The sequence below is a fragment of the Episyrphus balteatus genome, chromosome 3 (assembly GCF_945859705.1).
Source record: "Episyrphus balteatus chromosome 3, idEpiBalt1.1, whole genome shotgun sequence".
In the NCBI taxonomy this organism is placed as follows: domain Eukaryota; kingdom Metazoa; phylum Arthropoda; class Insecta; order Diptera; family Syrphidae; genus Episyrphus; species Episyrphus balteatus.
The window spans coordinates 24,465,114-24,485,609 of record NC_079136.1 but is presented as its reverse complement, the minus strand read 5'-3'; the positions used below and the strand labels follow the sequence as shown (position 1 = coordinate 24,485,609).

The following is a 20,496-nucleotide window of genomic DNA, read 5'->3' as shown; positions in this document are numbered from 1 at the left end:
GAATTATTATTTTATTTTGCATTATTTTATTTTTATTTGGAGCTTTTTAAGGGGCACCGTTTTATTCTTTATAAACTTTATTTTTTTCTTAATAAAATAACAGTTTTTAATGTGAACAGGATTTTTTTATTCTTAAATGTTTTTTTTTAGTTTTTTTTTTATTTTTTGGTATTCTTTGGTAACCCTGAACCCAGCCAACCATCCCCTAGCCACCTCCTTTTTTTCCCAATAGGGGTTTGTATTCAAATTAATTTTAATTGAGGCAACTGGTTGACATTTTCTGTTTTCAATTCCAAATGTAGGACATCATTTTTTTTTTGTTCGTTTTCGTCCTGGTTTCATATGGAATTTAATTTTCGATTTAATTTTTTTTTATTTTCCCTCTCGTTGCAAAGCTGGCACCAACAACAAACAGAGGAACGAGACCTACGTTGACCCGGCTATGATTGGCGTTCTGGTAGGAATGGCATTGATGTTTATTATAATTTGTGTCGTCCTCCGATTATTTAGCCAGTAAGTAATTTGCAAATTGTAAATTAAGTGCACGTTTTTTTATTCTTTTTTAAATTTGTTTTTTTTTTTTTGTGTACCGAAATGTCATCCCTAATGCTTAACCTGTAACCCCAAACCTAAAGCTCTGTCCTTTTTCTTTTATTGGTAAGATGCCAAATTGTGTATAGAAAAATGTAACAATCTACTTTGTAGTTAATGGAATTGTATTCAATTTTGAGTGGCGAGTTAATTTCCAGGAAAAAAACGAATAAGAAAAAAAAATTTCAATTAAGGACCAGCATCAAATATTTAATTAACTTTTCCTACTCAAATGTACAGAAAAATGTTGAAAGGGAAATTCATTTCATATTCAATTTCTGTGGTTCTCAGAAGTTTTGTAGATTTGATTTCTGTTTTTTTTTGTTAATGGAGGAAATATTAATTTATTTTTGTAACTTTTTACTTCTTAGAGGGCTGTCAAATCAACAGTTCAAAGGTGAAATGTGTAATGAAAGAATTTATGAGTTTTTTAATTTAGCCACAAAATTAAAACTTTCGCACAAAGAAGAGATTTTTAATTGAAATATAAATCCAATGGAAAAGTGGGAGATCTTTAACTGAATGGAGTTAGAGTGTACTTAATTTTATGGATGAGCGGATTAAAATAAAAGAGTAAAAAGAGTAGAAAATTTGTGAAAGAAACTTTGCAAATTTTTGTAGTTTTTTCTTTAGTAAGAAGTATATTTTCATTTTCTAAACTTAAAAAGGACATAATTCAAAGAAAATTCATTCAATGAATTTAGTTTTTGTTCATTTGTATTTCTTTTTTATTTAAATGACTTGGCGACATTCTTTTCATTCACTTGAAAGTGGTTTGAAGAGTAAGCTAAAAAAAAATAATATGAAAAGCATTTTATAATCATAAAGAGAATCTTTAAGATATTCAAGGACTTTGAAAAAGTACCTACAATAAAAAACTGGTCTTCGACTTTTTTTATGCTGTAAAAGAATACAAAATAAAATTGAACTACATGGGCTACTCTAACTTACTGCATCCACGAATTTTAAATAAAACTAAAGTGGTGTTTTTTATTGGACTTTACGAAGTACCTCTTAGAACTTTTACATCATTTCACAATGTTTAAGGATGCAAACTATTAGTTTTTGAAATCGTTGATGGAAGCCCATGTACCAATTTGATGCAGTTTATATTTTGTATGCATAGTTTGATAAGAAACAGAAACCCTTATTATCAAAAATGTTTGCTATAAGTACAAATTTTTTTAATGTAACTATAGTTTTGAAGAACAATTAAAAAAGTACAATTTTAGTTTAGAATATATTAAGTAGATGTATGCACATAAGGGTGAACCACAAATGCAAATTTTTTTTAATTTTAAAGGGGTTTTCTTCGAATATTCGGTCAGATTTTTTAAATTATATTTAGTCCCAATTTATTCACTCTCTGTCTCTATATTTCAATAAAAAATAAAAAATCTGCATTACATAACAATTTTAAAATTTCCCTTTTTAAATGGAGACTTTAAATTTAATGCAGTGTGAATAAATTGGGCAGTGACAATTTATTTTCGATTTTTTTTTATATTAAAACAATTTATAGAAAACTCTTTACAAAACAATTTTTTTTGTCTACCTAAAAGAATTAAAACTGATTATTATTTAAATTTATTTAAGTTGAAAACAAGTCAACTTTCAAATATTTTAATAATTTTCATTTTTTATTTTAATAAATGAACAAAAAATGCGTTTTATTGGATTTATAGAAGTAAAACAAAAGATAAAATAATAAAAAATGATAATTGTACAGTGTTTTTCAAATATTATTTAAATACAAACACCATTTTTGTACCCATTTATGTACCTACATTTAAAAATCCATACACCCAACCGCTAAATAAGATATTAAAAATCAGAACTAAATATATTTTTTTACGTAAAAGCACTTAAAATAATAAAAAAAAACAAATTGTGATCCACAATAATATTTATAAAAATATTAATGGATAGGTTTTCAAGCTATAATTTTTTAAAGTTTTAAATGTTGAATAAATAAGCGAGAAAAAAAAATAACTTACATATCTGAAGTTTAAATCAAAATATTTTTAAGACATGGTTTATTTAACGGCACTTTTGGCAAATACCAAAAATTAAATTCTTTTATGATTGCTGGCAAATACTTATCTTAAAAATCTTTGAATAACTTCAGTAACTTTTTTTAAAAATTGATTTTCTATCGATAAGGATGAAATGGTAACGGAGTTACGAATAACAGAGTTACGCGCGACAGAGTTACGGCCGTCAAAGTTACGCGAAACCGAAGTTACGAAAAACTAGAGTTACGAATTCTAAAGTTATGTTAAGCTATGACATGTGATTTTTGAGTTGGCAACAATTGCAACAACAGTTCACCACACCAAAATAACGTCTGTAAAAAAAGGGGTGGTTTGGTTATTATTTTATTATAAATAATAACAAAGCGGTATGAATAATTATATTAATTATTAGAAAAAAAAATACGTATTTGCAATATTAGTTGGACAAATAAAAAGTTAAATTCAATTATGTCCCCAAAACTTACATAAGTATACTCATGTTTTTTTTTCTATTTCAACGTTTTTGCGATCTTCTTACAAAAACAAAACCATATATGTATATCTATACCTATCCAATCAAAATTTTACAAGATTAAATAACACCCATTTTCGCTTTACTCATTTAGTTCTGACCAATGATAAAACTTTAGAATTCGTAACTCTAGTTTTTCGTAACTTCGGTTTCGCGTAACTTTGACGATCGTAACTCTGTCGCCCGTAACTCTGGTATTCGTAACTTCGTCGGTTTCCCGATAAGGATTCTTTAAAAAAAATATTGTAAGAAACACTATTAAAAAAAAAGGACATTTTTTAAATAAGCGCAGTTTTTAACATTTTCAAAACCCTTTTTTATTTTCTTAACAGAATTTTGAACAGCATAATAATTGTAAAGCAGAATTTTGAAAATAGAAATATGAAGAAAGAATTTTAACACAGTCAGAATTTGACCCCAACACAAGTTTTTTCTTGAAATTTCTAAGAATCTAGATTTTATTGTTGTTTTTTTTTTTAAGAAACTTCGGGAATATTTAAACCAATTTCAAAAGATCAGTTAAAGAAAAACTTTCAATAATTCAATGTTCAATAATTCCTTTTCAAAAAATTGCATGTTTAAACAAGAAAGCGTCAATATATGTATAAAGTGAGTCTGTCCGGGAAAAATAAAAGTGGTCCTAAGTGTCTGCTTTGCGTGACAAGAGAGTGCAAATTTTGTTTCCCACCAATTTTTAATTTTTATAGGTGAATCTTCACAATGTTTAAAAGTCATTCTAGGAGAATTCGTATGTTTAATTCTTTTGAATATCTAATTTCTAATAGAAATCAAAGAAATCAGCAACAAAAAAGAGGTTATTTTTTTCAAGATTTTATATTTTAGAATTAATTTGAAATTATTTGTAGAAATTTGCAATTCACGCATGGCAGAAAGGTTGATATAATTGATGAAATGTCGCATCAAAACTTTTGGGTTCAAAATCAGCTTTGAAAAAAATTACATTGTTTAAGTTCTGCGTCTTGCAAGCCGGTGCTTTGGGTCTTGTTTGAAAACTGTAAATTGTAAATAAAAAAGTAATAATATCAAAAAGGCATTTATATGAAGATTTCAACACTCTCTTCATAGTATTTTCTGCCCAAGAACCTTTGTTACCTTGCAAAGAATATTTTCTGTCCCAATTCCATTTATGAATAATTTTTTTTATCTCTCCGAAATACCCAAAACTATTACTTTTTTTCCCTAAATCAATGACAATTTTGAAGTTTTTTCAAGTCTTTTATGAGGAGCTCTTGCCTGACTGCCATTCATTTTTTCAAATATATATTTTTGTCTGCTTTTTGATACTGTGATTTTAATTTGCCAAATGTTTGGTTAGACCATGATTTATACCCAGTAATCATAACATTTTTAAATTAAATAATTTCTAAAAATTACATGAATATTATTGTGAAACTATATCTGAACAGAATATCTGAAATGTAATATAATTAAATATATTTCAAATGCCACATAAAGAAAAATGAAAATTCACTGAAAAATGTGTGATTTGATAAATCAATTAATTTTTTACTGAAATTAATTTGAATATTAAATTCAGTTGGATAGAAATACATTTCCACAAAAACAAATTTTAATCAAAAACACTATTAAGCTTTTGAAAAAGAAATTACTGGAAAAACCAAACCAGAAACATACATTTAATCTATATGAATAAATTGAGGTTATTAACGTGTATTTCTAGGTACTGAAATTGTTATACCATTGCATGACCGCATCGAATGTCAATCAAAAAAGTTTTTAATGAATTTCATTTGAAATGCAAATTTCAAAATAAATTTTGACATAAACACAAACAGCACCATAAAAAGAATATTGAGTTGGAATAAATTAATAATTTCTACGAACATACACCTGCATATAGTAGAAGCTTTATCGATAAAAGGATTTATTTGATTGAGGCCTCTAGCATTTTGTGCTAATTAACGATAGATAAGTGTCTAATTCGCATTATGCGAGTCTATTTACTGATTGTAAAATATAAAATTGACAATTTCAACAGTTTATAATATTTAGCATTCCACTTACTTTATTTATGTTCAATTAAAATAAAATCAATGCGGTATTAACAGAAAAAGGAGCAATTATTGGGAATGAGCAATATTTATCTATTGGGACACTCGGGTGTATGAGTAATATTTTTTTTCGTTTTGGTACACTGCGGCGTATGAGTGTTTTTTTTTTTAATATAATATATGCAGAGATTTCAAAATGATTTGTTGATTAATTTAAATCAATGTTTTAAAAATATAACATCAAATGAAATTGCTAATAAGCAAAAAACTTCGTTGCACAGATGAAATATTTTCACGAAAGCAGATAACAAATAAAATAAATATAAACAAAGTTTTGTAAATTTATTGAAGCATGCTACACTTTTGTGTTGAATTTTGTTTTATTTTTTTTTCTGCCAGTTTTTTTATACAACAAACACTGTACATTGAACAAGTTGGAAACTTTTTCATATGCCGATGCTGTTTTTTGAGCCTTTTGTGTGTTATTAAAAATAAAACAAAAATATATGAAACAAAAAAAAAACTGCAACTTTTGAGCTCTCTCGACGCAAATGAATACGCTGATGATACACAGTAGATACTATGTATAACTCTCATGTCTATTGATAAAATGGATGTGTTTTTCTTTTTCATATGTATATATATTTTTTTTTTAATATGAATTGAGTATGTTTATTTATTTAAATTTTTGTTTTTTTTTTTAAGCTTTTGAATAAGAATTTTTGCTTTTGTTTGGTTATGATGTATGTGTTGCAAGGAGTTTTTCTGTTTTGTTTATTTATTTAATTTTTTTTTTTCAACAATATACTTTGAATTCTTGGGGGAACCAAAAACAAAAAGCTGATACAGTAAAAAGTTATTTTTATAAGGAATTTAAAAATTTATTTAAATAGTATACTGAAATCCTTAAATTAAAGTATAACTTCCAAGAAAATACATTTTTCTATTCAAATTAATCTTAAATTTGCAGCAATTTAACTCAAAGAATTGGTCAGGATCTCAAATTTAAGGAAATTTAACTGAACCTCAAATTAACACCCTATCCAAAATCAGTAATCGTTATAGATTTACAGCCTTGGCCAAAAGTATTAGGCACCCCAAAAATTTTTTTTTTGAATACTGGAAGTAACTGAAGCCAATTGTACAAAACTTTAAGTATTCACAGTTAGAAGGCTTCAGTATAATGCTGCGTCATGGTCTCATTCACCTGAAAACAAGAACTTGCAGTAATTTCCTTCAAGATATAGTGAGAGTGCGTTGGAAAAAAATTACTTGTGTTCAAATCCTTCTACCTGCTTTTTGCAACAATATATTCCAAAGAAATTTGGTGCTGAAGAAGAAGCATGATTTCCTTAATACATGGGAGGAAAAATTAAGACTTGGGGTTTCATTCATCCCGACTTATTTACAAAATTAGTGATAAAAATAGTAAAATCGGCCCAAAGCCACATTCAAACAATTTGAGAACCAATGGATAAATTGTTAAAGTTGTATATATTTAAGACACCCACGTATATACGACTAATTTCAGCCAAAAAAAAAATAAAAGTATTCAAAAAGGCATTTTTTTGGGGTGCCTAATACTTTTGGCCATGGCTGTATTTATAACTTTTTGTGATACAGCAAACAAAAGTATGGCTCAAGTTAATATGGCTAGAATCAAAATACTTGAAAAATGTTATTGAGTTCCTTTTGAATTGCTCTTGTGGTAAAAGTAAATCTAATGTAAAAGCTTTAATGTTAAGGGAAAAATTTATATAAATTGGAAAATCGTTGGAACCGTTTTTTTTTTTTTCAATAATTTTTCATACATTAAAATTTTCTAACATTTTTAAGAAAATATTATAAACACAAAAAAAAAAACGAAATTTCGATAAAATTCATCAACGAGTTTTTAAAACTTTGATTTTTCAATAAAAAACTTTGTAATATCTTTCAAAAATCTAAAAATGTGCTTTTTGAAAGTTTTGTAAAATTTGTATAAAAGATTATGCTTAGTTCAACTTGCTGTATCCTTCTAGTATATTAGAATCATTGTTAAAAGGCACACGAATGGTAGGTCAAACAACGAATATTCAAGTCACGGTTGTTTACATAATTTATTTTTTCTGTTCCGTTTTAAAAGAGGAACCTTTATGATTTTAAAAGGGAAACCTACACTATCTCCAAAAAAAAAATCTTCATACACAACTTGCGCATCTGAAATTTTGGAATTTTCGCTCGGAGAAAATTTTTTTTTTTTTTTAGATTTTTTCCTGGAGATTTTGTCTATACTTTGAATTACAGTGATTTTTGGGGATTTGGAGAAAATGGGAGAAAAAATTATTTATTGGAGATTTTGTCCATTGAATGCCTTCCCCATGGAGATTTAGTCCATGGGGTCAAAAATTTTCTGGAGATTTTATACGATTGAGATTTTTTTTGGAGATCGTGTAGGTTTCCCTACATTTTTACTTTCGATATAGGTACTATATATCAAGTTATGCATTCGTACAAAATAAAAAAGTTGAATTAATTCCTTTGGTCCAAAAATAACCGTACCTGTCATACAAAAATTTCGGAAAAGTTTAATTTCACGAAAACGGCTCCAACGATTTTGTTAAAAAAAAAATTTGAATGTTAGTTTTTAAACGAGGTCTATCTTTTGAAGAAAAAAAATTTTTTTTTGAAAATCATTATTAACGGTACCTGCCATAGGACCGCTTTTTCAAATCTGCAAAACTGCGTATTGTATTTCAACGACATTTTTTATACAAAAGCATTTATATACTTTAAATATAAGCCAAAAATAAAATTTTGAAAAAAATAATTTTTGGATTTTTAAAAAAATTTTGAAATTTTTTTTTTTGAAAAATCAAATTTTCGAAAACGGGACATTGAATTTTTTTAAATTTTGTTTTAAGATGTTGGTTAGTGATTTCAACAAAACGGCATACCAATTTTATTTTAAAACTTTTTTTTCAAAAAATTATTTATCAAAAATAAGTTTTTTAAAAAACGGCTCTAACTATTTTGAAAATTTTTTTTCTAAAAATGCACCTTAATATATCAAATAAAACTGCGTACTTGTTTTGTATGGCGATTTGATTTCAGATATTGTTTTATTTTTTTGAAAAATGAATTTTATTTTTTTTTTATTTGTTTTTTTTTTTTTTGTTTGTTTTTATATACCTACAATTCCCAAGTTTCTATATAAAAAGTCTTAAAAACTTAAGCAACTTGAACGCTAAGAGCAAGTTCGTGCGACCCAGTCGTACATTTTATTTAATATACCTACTCGTACATATATGTTTTTTTTTTAAATTATGACCTTATAAAAAAAGTGCATTTCAGTCCCTTATTAAAATTTTGATATTTGACAAACTTTTTGTACGAAACCAGTTACTAGTCATTATTATCATTCAATTAAGGCATCGAAACCTAAAATATAATTAAATGGAATATTTTTTACGAATTTTTAAAAATATGTTACTTTAATTAAGGTTCCTATAAAAATATCTTATAGTAAGCGTAAGACTTTTTTTTTGAAAATGAACAGCAAAGCAATTGAATTCATTATTATGTTTTTTGTCAGACAGTTAAAATTCATTTTAATTGGTTGTCGTTGTTCAACAAACAAAATTAATTTCATAAAAATAAAATTAAATGGATTAAACTTTTTGCATAAATATATTAAGTACTTGAAATGAAAAAAGAAAATAAATATTAAAAATATCAGTACTTGCAATGTATGTACCTACATACAACATACATTTATTGCATTTTTATCGAATGAAAACAAATTTTAAACTCATTATTCACAACTACCAATTTAAATTTTATAGTGAAATCAAACATGTTATTTTGTGCCACAATATAGACATTGGGGTTGTTTTTTTTTTTAATACAAAGTTTACAGAATGGACAATAGCCTCAATCATACACTCTTGTTCAATTAATTGACACTAATTTGTTGAGCAAGTTACATTCTTGTTTTTTTTTTTATTTTTGTTTCATGACTTCAACCAATAAACAGAACATATGCATATAAAATTATATGTTAAATGATAATATGTGGTGAAAAAATGTTTTTAAGGTGAAAAGCATGCAAACAAAATAATTCATAATTATAAACACAAAACAGCAATGGATCATTGCTTACTTTAAAATTACTAATACAAATTTGTATTCGACCGTATTCTTAAACTGTAGAAACTTGTATAAGGATGTATTAAATTTTCCAAAAAACAAAAAAGGAACAATACTTTATACTGCATTAATCCTTACCCCTAATCCATTTACCCGGAGTGTATATATGCATTGTTGTTATAAACAATTGGCAATTAACGCGATATACTATATTTGTATGGACTACGATAAAATTATAGGATCAAAAACATTTTCAATAAAGTTACTCTCATTTTATGTACCTATACTTTGTATTGCTTGACAAGAAATTAAGTTCTCCTCTTGCGTTTACAAATGAATTAGTGCATATTTACAAACATACGAGTGTAATGTATGTTTTTTTTTTTGTTTAATGCGTGCAATATTGCAAATTTAATCTAAAAAATCTTTTTGTTATTATTATTTTGTTTTTTGCAGAGCTAGATGGCGTGAGAATCGCACCATCTTTAATACCCCTAATCCACGGTTAATGAATGTGTCACTATTGCGTGACAGTAAATTGTTGCATGGACAAGAACGCCGCGGTTCCAGAATGTCGGTTAGGGCACCGTCACGTCAGCCCAGCATGGCATCGCTGCGTCCACACTCACCCAATCCGTCGTTAGGTAAGACAGGTTTGTATTCCACCACAATTGCACATTTAAATTCGATATTTTATAATTTTAATTGAATATGTTTTTTTTTTTTTAATTTCTAATTTGTTTTAAATTTTGTTTTCTTGTTTATTTTATGTAATATATGTGTTTTAATTATTTTTTTTAATATTGTATTTTAATTTTTGAATTGATGCAGGTTTTATATTTTGCAATGGCGTGTATAGGAATTGTTAAAAAAAAGAAAACAAATTGTACTTGTACCAGCTCATCAATTTTGTAAAATTTTTTGTTCAGAAAAGTATGAGAAAAATTTAAAAATTAAACTAATTTAAAATTATTCAAAGTCGTTATAATATTCTTCGCTAGTGTTTTTACCTAATTTTGTCTAACACATCTTAAGGCACTTACTTTGTACATGTACATATTTTAAGACGCTTTTTACATTTAAACAGTGCTCAAACATATAAGAAAAATAATAAACATACACTGACACTTTTTTTGTAGAGGCCCTCTAGAAGATATACCATAAGAACGACGGAACACAATGTTTTCAAAAATAAATCACGAATTCTTAAAATACTTAAAATTCGATATTTTTAAGTCTATATACATATTTATTTAATAAAAACCCTATTTAAAAAAGAAACACGTTTCTCAGGCTAACTAAACCAATTTAATTAATTTTTTTTTGGTCCACACCTTTTTTATTTCTCAGCTAACAGATAAGGCTCATTTCACTGCTCTGCAAGGAAATCCTCCTTTAAATAAAACTATACTTTTCTAAAGGATTTTTGTATGCTGATTCCGATATTTAGATTCAGGAAATTCTTATCTTTCATAATATCAAAAAATTATTTGAAGGAGAAAAAAAAAGTTAAATTTTGCAGACCAGTGATTTTCAGTTGAACAAATTTCAATAAACCCCCCTTTAATCCACCGAAAATTCAGCCCACTACCTACCGAGCTGTTTCTGATTTATAGTTAGGAAAAAAGACGTGCTTAAAAACCGTAGAAATGGTAAATAAGGTGTACAAAAAATGTAATAAAAGTCAAAAAAAAATATATAAAACGGTAAAAAACTTAAAAAACATAATATTTTGTATAGAATATTTCATTTCACGGCATTGAATTCTAATGAACGTTTATAAATCATAATTAATAAAAAAATATTTCCAAAGTCCCAAATTTCGCAAATTATCTCATACCTAAGTAAATTGTAAAATTATATCATTTCATTTCCAGTTCCACAAACAATAAACCATTTTGCCATTGCTATTTTTTACATCAGTGAGTTTTTTACATGTAATTTTGAAGTTTTTTTCTTCGAGTTTTTTTTTACATGTAAAAAACCCTGTGAAAATCTCGATGTAAGAAACCGGCACAGAATTGACCAAGAAAAAAATCAATGTACCATTTTAAAAAAATTGAATTTTCATGTTTTTAATTATAAATAAGTCATAGACACTTTGGTTTGAAAAACAATTGTTTAAAATCAAGTTACACCTTCGGAGAAAGTAAAAATATAAAAAAGGCCTATGAGAGATATACCGTTTATAAATCATTCTCGAAAAAAATTTGTTCATTAAGAGCTAAATTTTATCCAAAAAGTAAATTCTGATCTTTTTTTTTATTAAAAATGGCAATACCCTGAAAATACTATATAGTAGGTATCCATTATTATTTAAGTACGTGATTAAAAAAAGAAAAACCACTTTCAGAATTGCATAGAAATCAGGTAGTGCGAAATTGAACAGTTTGAAAACTGATACAGGCTTTATAAGAAGTAGGTACCTCAATATTAATTACTTTTTCAAAAAAATTTACACTTTATGGTGGCTAAGAAAAATTACTGTCAGAACCCTTGTTCCTTTAATCATAACCTGAAAAAAATTATCTGAAAATATATTCGGCCGATCGGTCCAGACGTTTTAGAGAAATTTCCCTGATCGATTTTGAAAAAAAACTTTGAGAAAAACGTTATTAAATCAGTATCATCGATAAAAACTATTTTATTTTATTTATTGAGCCATTTTTCTCCCATTTTTCTCAAATATGATAAGTGAAAGAATTCTATTGACATATAGAGAGAAAAAAAAACATTCTTTTGGGAGCATTGTAACATATTATAATATAATTTAATTATTTAACAAAAACAATGTTTGAAAGTTTGTGTACACAAAAAATACTATTTTTTTAAACAAATTTTAAAATTTTATGTTCCTTAAAAAAATTGTATAGGGTTTTAAAAAAGATTGCAAAAAAACTACTCTAAAAAACACTTCTAATTAGGTAACCATAAGCTTTAAGCTATATTTTTCGCAACTAAGGAACTCATATAAGAGGTATACAAAATAACATAACAGAAACAATTTTTTTTCTACAACATACACTACACTATACACTAAAATTACGCTTATTTCGCTTATTCGATACGAAATTGGTTTTTTTTTTTTTTTTTACATCATACTATACATCACAACTCGTAACACTTATACCCGACTTCTTATAGAAATAGATTTACCTAAGAAAAGAGCAAATTTAACTAACTTTTTTTTATTCTCTTTAATATATTTTTAATTTTATAATTTTTTTATGAATTTTTGAAAATAAAAAAAAAAAACACACACAGGACTACCACTCTTAAGATTTGACAAAAAAAATTCAACACCAAATTCTAGGTCGAATGACACGTTCGAAAAGTAATACCCGTTCAAGTGATTCACGCACGAGCGATGCATCCAATTGTTCAAAATTACTTCTTGAACACTCGCATTCACATTCGCATTCTCATTCGCATCCGCATACGCATATCGTTCCGTCAACAAGTGCTGCCAACGCCGTCACCACCACCAACGCTGGTGCTGCCGGAGTCGGTCTAACCTCACCAGGTTCAATAAGTCCAGCAATAAGTGGTGCATCAGCTCTACCAACATCACCTGTAATTGGCCTTAATCAAGCTCGAACAAATAAATTCTGAAATCGGGTGAAGAAGAATCAAAGAAAAATTTCATTTGATTTAAAGGTATATTTCCTAGAATTGGACTAAAAAAAATTTTAAAAGTAGACTTCTACAGAACTCTTATATAGTTTGGGTTTTCCAAAAAAAAAATATATTGTTTTTTTTTTTTAACTGTCTTTTGAATTTTGTTTGTAAAAAATTATATATTTTATTTTATAATTTTTTTCTTGATAGTATGAACCTATATACTCGTAATATAAATACAATTAATGTCTGATTTTGATTTTTGGTTAAAAATCTATCATTAGGATAGAAATATTTAAATTTTTATAAAGAAACCTCTATAGAACTCTTGTGTATAATTTCTTGTGTATTAAAAGTAAAACAAAAACTAAGCTTAGTTGAGTTACCATTGATGTCATTATATCTATAATCAAAACAAACAGATCTTTCTATTCAAAAAATATATACACCACAAACACACCCAAAATTATAACTTACCTTTAACACCTACACCACAGTTCGTTGGCTTTTTCACCATGGATGTAAGAAATATAATTAAAAAAAAATACCTCTGGGATAACTTTTAAATCCGAATGACACTACATTATTTCCACATTTTTTTCTCATTAAATTTTGTAACAATGTCAGAAAAGAATAAAAAGGAAGTCTAAGTGTATACTTACTTTTGGCGCTGAGTGTATTTTGAAATACATTTTTTTTTAAATTGTGAAATGTCAAAAAACTAAAATTTTAAATTTCGGTTAATTTTTTTTTTTGATAGTTTCACATTGTTAAAGTGCATCGCATTACTCAGGCTTCAACATTTAATGAGCAAAAGATGAGTAGAAAAAAAGTAGCATACGGAATTTAATTTTAATCCTGTCATATTAGAACATTGAATTGCCTTATTATAAACTCATTAACTGGTGTGAGTAAGAAAAATGTTAGTTATAATTTGCGTTATTTTATTTTTCATTTAATATTATAATTTTATGCTTATTTCTATCATTTTATGTTTATGCTTGATACTAAGTTGCTTTTTATGAACAAAAATATTTAATATTAGTTTGAGTGTATATTATTTTATGTTCTGCACAAAATAAAAAATAGTAACAACTAAATTACCCTAGATAACTGTTGATGTGAATATTTCTAGAATAATTTTGATTTAAACGTAAGGAGTACATGTAAATAAATAACGAAAAATTAATAAATTTATATTTAAATACTAATTTAATGCAATATAAAAATATAAGTTACAGGAATTTTAATTGTTGATTATTGTGTTCTTCAAAATGGTTATCCTTAAAAATTGTAAAAATCTTTTTTTTTTTAATATTTTCTTCAAAAACCAAAATTCAAATTATTTTTGAAAAAAAATCCAAAAAATATTTTTTTCGATTTTGGGTCGGGCCACCCGCTTGATTTGTTCCACTTTTCTATAACATTAACGTTGTGAATTTTTAAGTCGCTTTCTTAAGAGCAAGATAACAGTTCCATATTTAGGTTTTGTATGTCATTTTGATTTGTTTTTCAGTTTTTTTTTTTTAAAGTAGATATTTTATTTAAGTTTTCCTTATCTTTATAAAACATTTAAGTGTAGCAAAAAAATGTCAGTGTAATACCTGTTGACGAAATTAACTTGAAAGTGATGCGCCAGAGATTATTATTTCGATATTTTTTAAGACATTTTATTTTTTTTTTTACTTTTTTCCAAAAAAAATAAATTTAAATTTATTTAATATAGGAGGCTGAAAATTCAACAGTATGATACCAATAGAAAAGGATGTGGCCCGACAACTTTTTGAAAATTTTAGTTTTCCCATACAAGCGTGGACCACCTTAACGGGTATTCAATAAAGTATAAATGGAGACTTTTGACCCCCATTTTTCAAACTCATTTTTCCCAAAACTGTAGATGGTCAAAAAAGAAATCGGTTACCAATTAAATTGTGTTTTACTTAAAAATTCTGTATAACTGAACGTTGATATAAAGTTTTCAAAATTTGTAGATGTCTTAAGCACTAAAAAGAATGCACGAACTTATTTTTAATACAACGTGATTACATTTACAAAATTTTGAAACTTTTCTATTATTTACATTTTATAAACCTTTTTTTACATTTTCGGCTTTTGTGATATTATACTTACTCTTGTGATTTTTCATTTAAAAGATGTTTAATCATTCTGTTTAGATTTTTAATGTAACTAAAATGAGAAAAAAAATATCATTTGGACTTGAGCTTCGTTAGTACCTGAGTCATTGTAATCAGTCTCGCAGCTATCACGCACTTTTTTTTCGAAATGCACGAAAGTTTTAAGAAAACGATCGGAGCAAAATAATTTCTAAAGGACCGGTTATAGCGTTTAGGAAAAAGAATCAGGAAATGTTTTAAATCCATAATAATATGTATTTCATGCGATTTAAAGAACATATGTACCTAAAGCAAAATTTTTATAAATTCACTTTTTACCGAAAATGAGTTAATGATGCACTTTTAGGCTAGGCGCACACATGCGATTTTCAGTCGTTGCTACTAAAAAATCGCAGTCGCAACATAAAAGTACCGTGCACACACTTGCGACTAAAAAATCGCGCGGCTATTTTTTATTGCAAGAAAAAACATTGTTTGGTCGAAAAAAGTTGACCGTTTTTCGATAAAAAAATGATGCATTTTTTTTTATCGAAAAACGGTCAACTTTTTTCGACCAAACAATGTTTTTTCTCAAGATCAAAAGAGCCAAGAGATACTCACTGTAAAAGTGGTAAAGTGATAAATGTCTCAAAATTTTGTAAGGGTTTGACAGCTTGTTTACCAGATTAGAAATAGATTCTCTGCAATGTGTTTGTTTGTATCTTATTTAAGGCCCCACGAGTACCATTATTTCACCAAAGCATTGAATACTCATTCTATAGTACTGGGTAAATTTCTGAGGGTCTTCTCTTAAATTTTTATGAATTTTATGGAATTGTCCTTTTAAATTTCCTATCGTTTATAAAAAAAGAGCCACTATACAAGAATTTCTAGTAATATCCATTATTGTACTTAAGACAATTGTTCCAAGTGTCGCACGTGCGGCCAGGTGCATTATATTCTGTATAATATATCCTTATGTGCAGCAAAAAAAAATCGCGAAAAATAGAACCGGATCCATTTTTTTAAACTTTGCGATTTTAAAATCGCATGTCTGTGCACTCTCATTTAAAATAATGTGTTTCATTTCTTGCGTCTAAAAAATCGAGTGGTTGAAAATCGCATGTGTGCGCATGATTTGGCCTCTTTGGGACCGCTACTTTTTAGTCGTTTTCGGTTTAGTCGCAAGTGTGTGCATAACTATGCTGGTCCATTTGTTGCATTTTAATTTTCGACAATCGCGTCGCCAAAAAAATGGGACAATTTTCAATTTTTTAATCGCGGCTATTTTTTAGAAGCATGTGTGTTTACCGGCATTGAAATGCGTGTGATCCATTTTTGCGACTGAATAATCGTGCGACTAAAATCGCATGTGTGCGCCTAGCCTTACTAATTTGAGGGTGCTCTTTCTGAATTTGAAAACCGTTTTTGTCAAAAAAAAATTTCATTCCGCAGATAATATAATTTAATGGGACATAGAACAATAAAAACAGGGAAGTAGCCTTTTGAAAACGAGCCCGAATATTCTTAATTGTTCTAAGTCATATCATATATTGTTCTAGGTCCACTTTTTATTTAAGGAAAAAACGTACTTATACAGGAATTGTTCTATGTAAAATTTTGGGTTTTTAGTTTTGAAAATTATTTAAAAATAGTATGCACCTACTAATGAGGTAAACTTGTGTATTTTATTCAAAAGAAAAGAACAAACTTTATTTAAAACATAACTTGAATGGCAAACGAGCAGAAAATTGTCGCTTTAAACCAAAAAAAAAAATCGAAAGTTTAAAAATTAAATTCAAATTTTTTTTTTCAAAAATGTTTATAAAATATTTTTTTTTTATATATTATACTTAAAAATGATGTCTTAGCCCAGGGAAATTAGTAAATTAAATCGCATTTTTCGCGGGACAAAATTTTTTTCATGGAATGTGTTCGGGTGGTTGTCCTTATCATAAAAGTCAATTTGTTGGGGTAATTGGAGGTTGGGAACAGCCGCCATCTTGGAAAAGAGATTGGTATCGTTTTTAATGAATAGCTCCATTGTTATTCATTTTAACAAAAACTGACAAAGGTAAGACTTATTAACAATAAAATTATCTAAAAAATCATATACAAAACAATTCCGTGAGTTGATTAAATAAAATTTTATAGTTGGTCAAAGTGCGTGTTTGTATCGCAAGGTTGGGGCAAAATGATATTTGTTCATATATCTGACGAACTTTTGAGTTGTTTGGATAATTCTTCAAAAATGAACTATAGTATTTATAATTATCTATAAAATGAGACCACAATCGTTATTGTGACCATCATATTGTAGAAGTAATCTAACTCCGAAACTCTCCATGTACTAGTCAAAAGTGAGAAAAAAGCTAGTTTTTTGCTAGTAGGCCGAGCAAATTTTGGGAGTAGAGGTACAACCAAAATATAAGTACGCAGTTTTGCAGCCATACGCGTCTTAATATCGATTTCAAATGTCTGACAACTCTAATTTTGAGCTTTATACGGTTTTCGGGAGGTTAAATAACTTAAGTTTTCCACTTAATGTGAATGGTCTAAATTTATACTTTTTGAAATTATAAATATACAAGCTGGTGCTTTATTATTTTTCCTAAATCTGGACATCTCAATCTCTGCGATCGGGTTAATAGAACTCACGATATAAGCTTTTTTAACTAACCATATCACGCTTTTCAATTCAAATAAAAAAAAAAAATCTAAACAAAAAAGCCTCTAAAACATAATCGAATCAACGGCTTATATTTTGAGTTCTATTGGTCACATCCTCAAGATTGGGGTGTCTAGATTTAGGAAAAATAATAAAGCACCAGCTTGTATATTTATAATTTCAAAAAGTATAAATTTAGACCATTCACATTAAGTGGAAAACTTAAGTTATTTAACCTACCGAAAACCGTATAAAGCTCAAAATTAGAGTTGTCAGACATTTGAAATCGATATGAAGACGCGTATGGCTGCAAAACTGCGTACTTATATTTTGGTTGTACCTCTACTCCCAAAATTTGCTCGGCCTACTAGCAAAAAACTAGCTTTTTTCTCACTTTTGACTAGTACCTACATGGAGAGTTTCGGAGTTAGATTACTTCTACAATATGATGGTCACAATAACGATTGTGGTCTCATTTTATAGATAATTATAAATACTATAGTTCATTTTTGAAGAATTATCCAAACAAATCAAAAGTTCGTCAGATACATGAACAAATATCATTTTGCCCCAACCTTGCGATACAAACACGCACTTTGACCAACTATAAAATTTTATTTAATCAACTCACGGAATTGTTTTGTATATGATTTTTTAGATAATTTTATTGTTAATAAGTCTTACCTTTGTCAGTTTTTGTTAAAATGAATAACAATGGAGCTATTCATTAAAAACGATACCAATCTCTTTTCCAAGATGGCGGCTGTTCCCAACCTCCAATTATCCCAACAAATTGACTTTTATGATATGGACAACCACCCGAACACATTCCATGAAAAAAATTTTGTCCCGCGAAAAATGCGATTTCATGCCCATATTTTGACTAATTTCCCTGAGCTATCTGTAAATTTTTAATAAAATTGACTTATGCTTTGATGAAATATATGAACTTAAAAAATATATCAATTTTTGAAAAACGGCAACACCATATTTCCGTTCTCCGCATTTTTTGAGTAAAACTAAAAACGCAGTTTTGTTAGAATCAATAAGTCTATTACGTATACTAAATTTGATTAAAATTGTTAGAGCCGTTTTCGAGAAAGTTTGAATACCTCGAAAACGTTATATGGGAGATATGCGTTAAAAAGGCGATATTAAAAAAATAAAAAAAAAAAAAAACGGTCTAGGGAACAGCGTAAAAAGCATCTGTACCAAGTTTCAAGCAAATCCATCCATCCGTTTAGGCGCTAGCTCGATGTACAGATGGACGCACAGACGCACAGACCGACGGACGGCATGACGAAAACCACTTTTTTGATCTTCTCCATCATCGTAATGTTGGTTTTGATTAAAACCTCAATTTTTTTCTACACGAAACCAATACTTGCCCTATAGAGCAAGTAAAATATATTTCTTTATTTTCCTGATGCAAACTATCAGGAAAACAAAAAAAAATTCATATTTATAAACAATTGCTGAAATCTTTTTCTTTTTGTAAACCTATTCTTAAACGATTTTCCATCGATTAGTGTGGCATCTGTGCATTTTCCTGATCCGTTTTCCTCATCGCTATTACCAGCCCATAAGTTGAAGATGTTTAAAAAAAAACCAAAGGAATCAAAACGTCTCCCAGCTAGATGGTACCCCAAAGCATCCTTTACCTTTTCCTCGAAGTTGGGTACACCTCATCTTTACTTAGTTCTTGCAGCTCGGGAATTGACTTTCAATTTTAATTATTTTTCAACGAGTATTGTCTTAAAAAAAGTCTATTTCGGAACTTATTTTTTAAACTATGCTTCTCCAAATGGAATTTTTTGATGACAGTTTTGCCTGGTGGGCAGTAACAGACAAAGTGCATAAAATCCTTAGGATGCCATAACGTTTTGAAGTGAAAAGAATTTCAAAAACACAAGCAAAGAAGTGTTTCATGCTCAAAATTGTCTGAAGAATATTAATTTCATTGGTATTTGATTTTTTAAAATGACAATAATTTTTGTATAATTATTTTTTTTTTCTACTTAAAATTAAAAAAATGAAAGCATTTCAACTTTACAAATCCCCAACCCAATAAAACATCTCCAATTATACTCCAGGATACCTACCCTAATTTTTTTTATTTGACAATTTTTCGAGGCATTGTATATAAAGATATTAAACGTTATCAATTTCATAACAATTTTCTCTCTACGTTAAAAAATCAAAATTATTCAACCTTGCCTCTAAATGTAGTGTAAAAAGAATATACAAATCATAAAATTGTAGCAAACCAATATTTATAATTACGAACCACTTTCCTTTAATTTTTTGATTTAAATGTATTTAAGAAGGATCACGATCTGGAAGTGGAAGCAATGCATCGGCAACATCTATCCGATCAACTCGCAGCAACTCTGTAGCTCCTGGTGGTGCAATTAATCATGATAGGAAAAGTTCTTCAGCTGCTACCCATCATCATCCTCAACATCATCAACATCAACACCAGCCGCATCATCAGCCTTTAATAACAAATATAACATCTAATCCAGCTGCTGATAATATTACTGTTGAAATAATTAAACCAGAAAAATAAATCGTCGCAAATTAAAAAAAAAAAATGTTAAATAAAAAAAAATAAAGAACAACAACAAGCAAATAAAAAATAAATTAAAAAAAAAAAAAATGAATCCATAAAGGAAAGCATTTTCAAAAAAAGAAAAAAAAAATGCATAAAAAAAATTATTATATTTTTCATTAGATTAGTTAAATAAAAAATGAATTAATTGCAACAAAAAAAACAACACACCCTTGAAATGTCTCA

At 27.7% G+C, this 20,496-nt stretch overlaps 1 protein-coding gene across 9 annotated transcripts in view; it reads left to right on the top strand.

The window, feature by feature from the left end:
- Window positions 1-20,269, top strand: part of LOC129917145 (uncharacterized) — a 131,175-nt gene extending 110,906 nt beyond the window's left edge. Inside the window, exons 6-9 of one of the 9 annotated variants that reach the window (XM_055997514.1) lie at window positions 396-513; window positions 9,756-9,943; window positions 12,613-12,956; window positions 20,027-20,142. In XM_055997514.1, coding sequence (XP_055853489.1) covers window positions 396-513; window positions 9,756-9,943; window positions 12,613-12,911 — 605 coding nt within the window. In that variant the 3' untranslated portion in view covers window positions 12,912-12,956; window positions 20,027-20,142. Of the gene's footprint in view, window positions 1-395; window positions 514-9,755; window positions 9,953-10,130; window positions 10,184-12,563; window positions 12,957-20,023 lie in introns of those variants that run through there. The other 8 variants (XM_055997512.1, XM_055997513.1, XM_055997518.1 and 5 more) reach the window with 8 other exon arrangements.
- The last annotated feature ends 227 nt before the right edge of the window (window positions 20,270-20,496 follow it).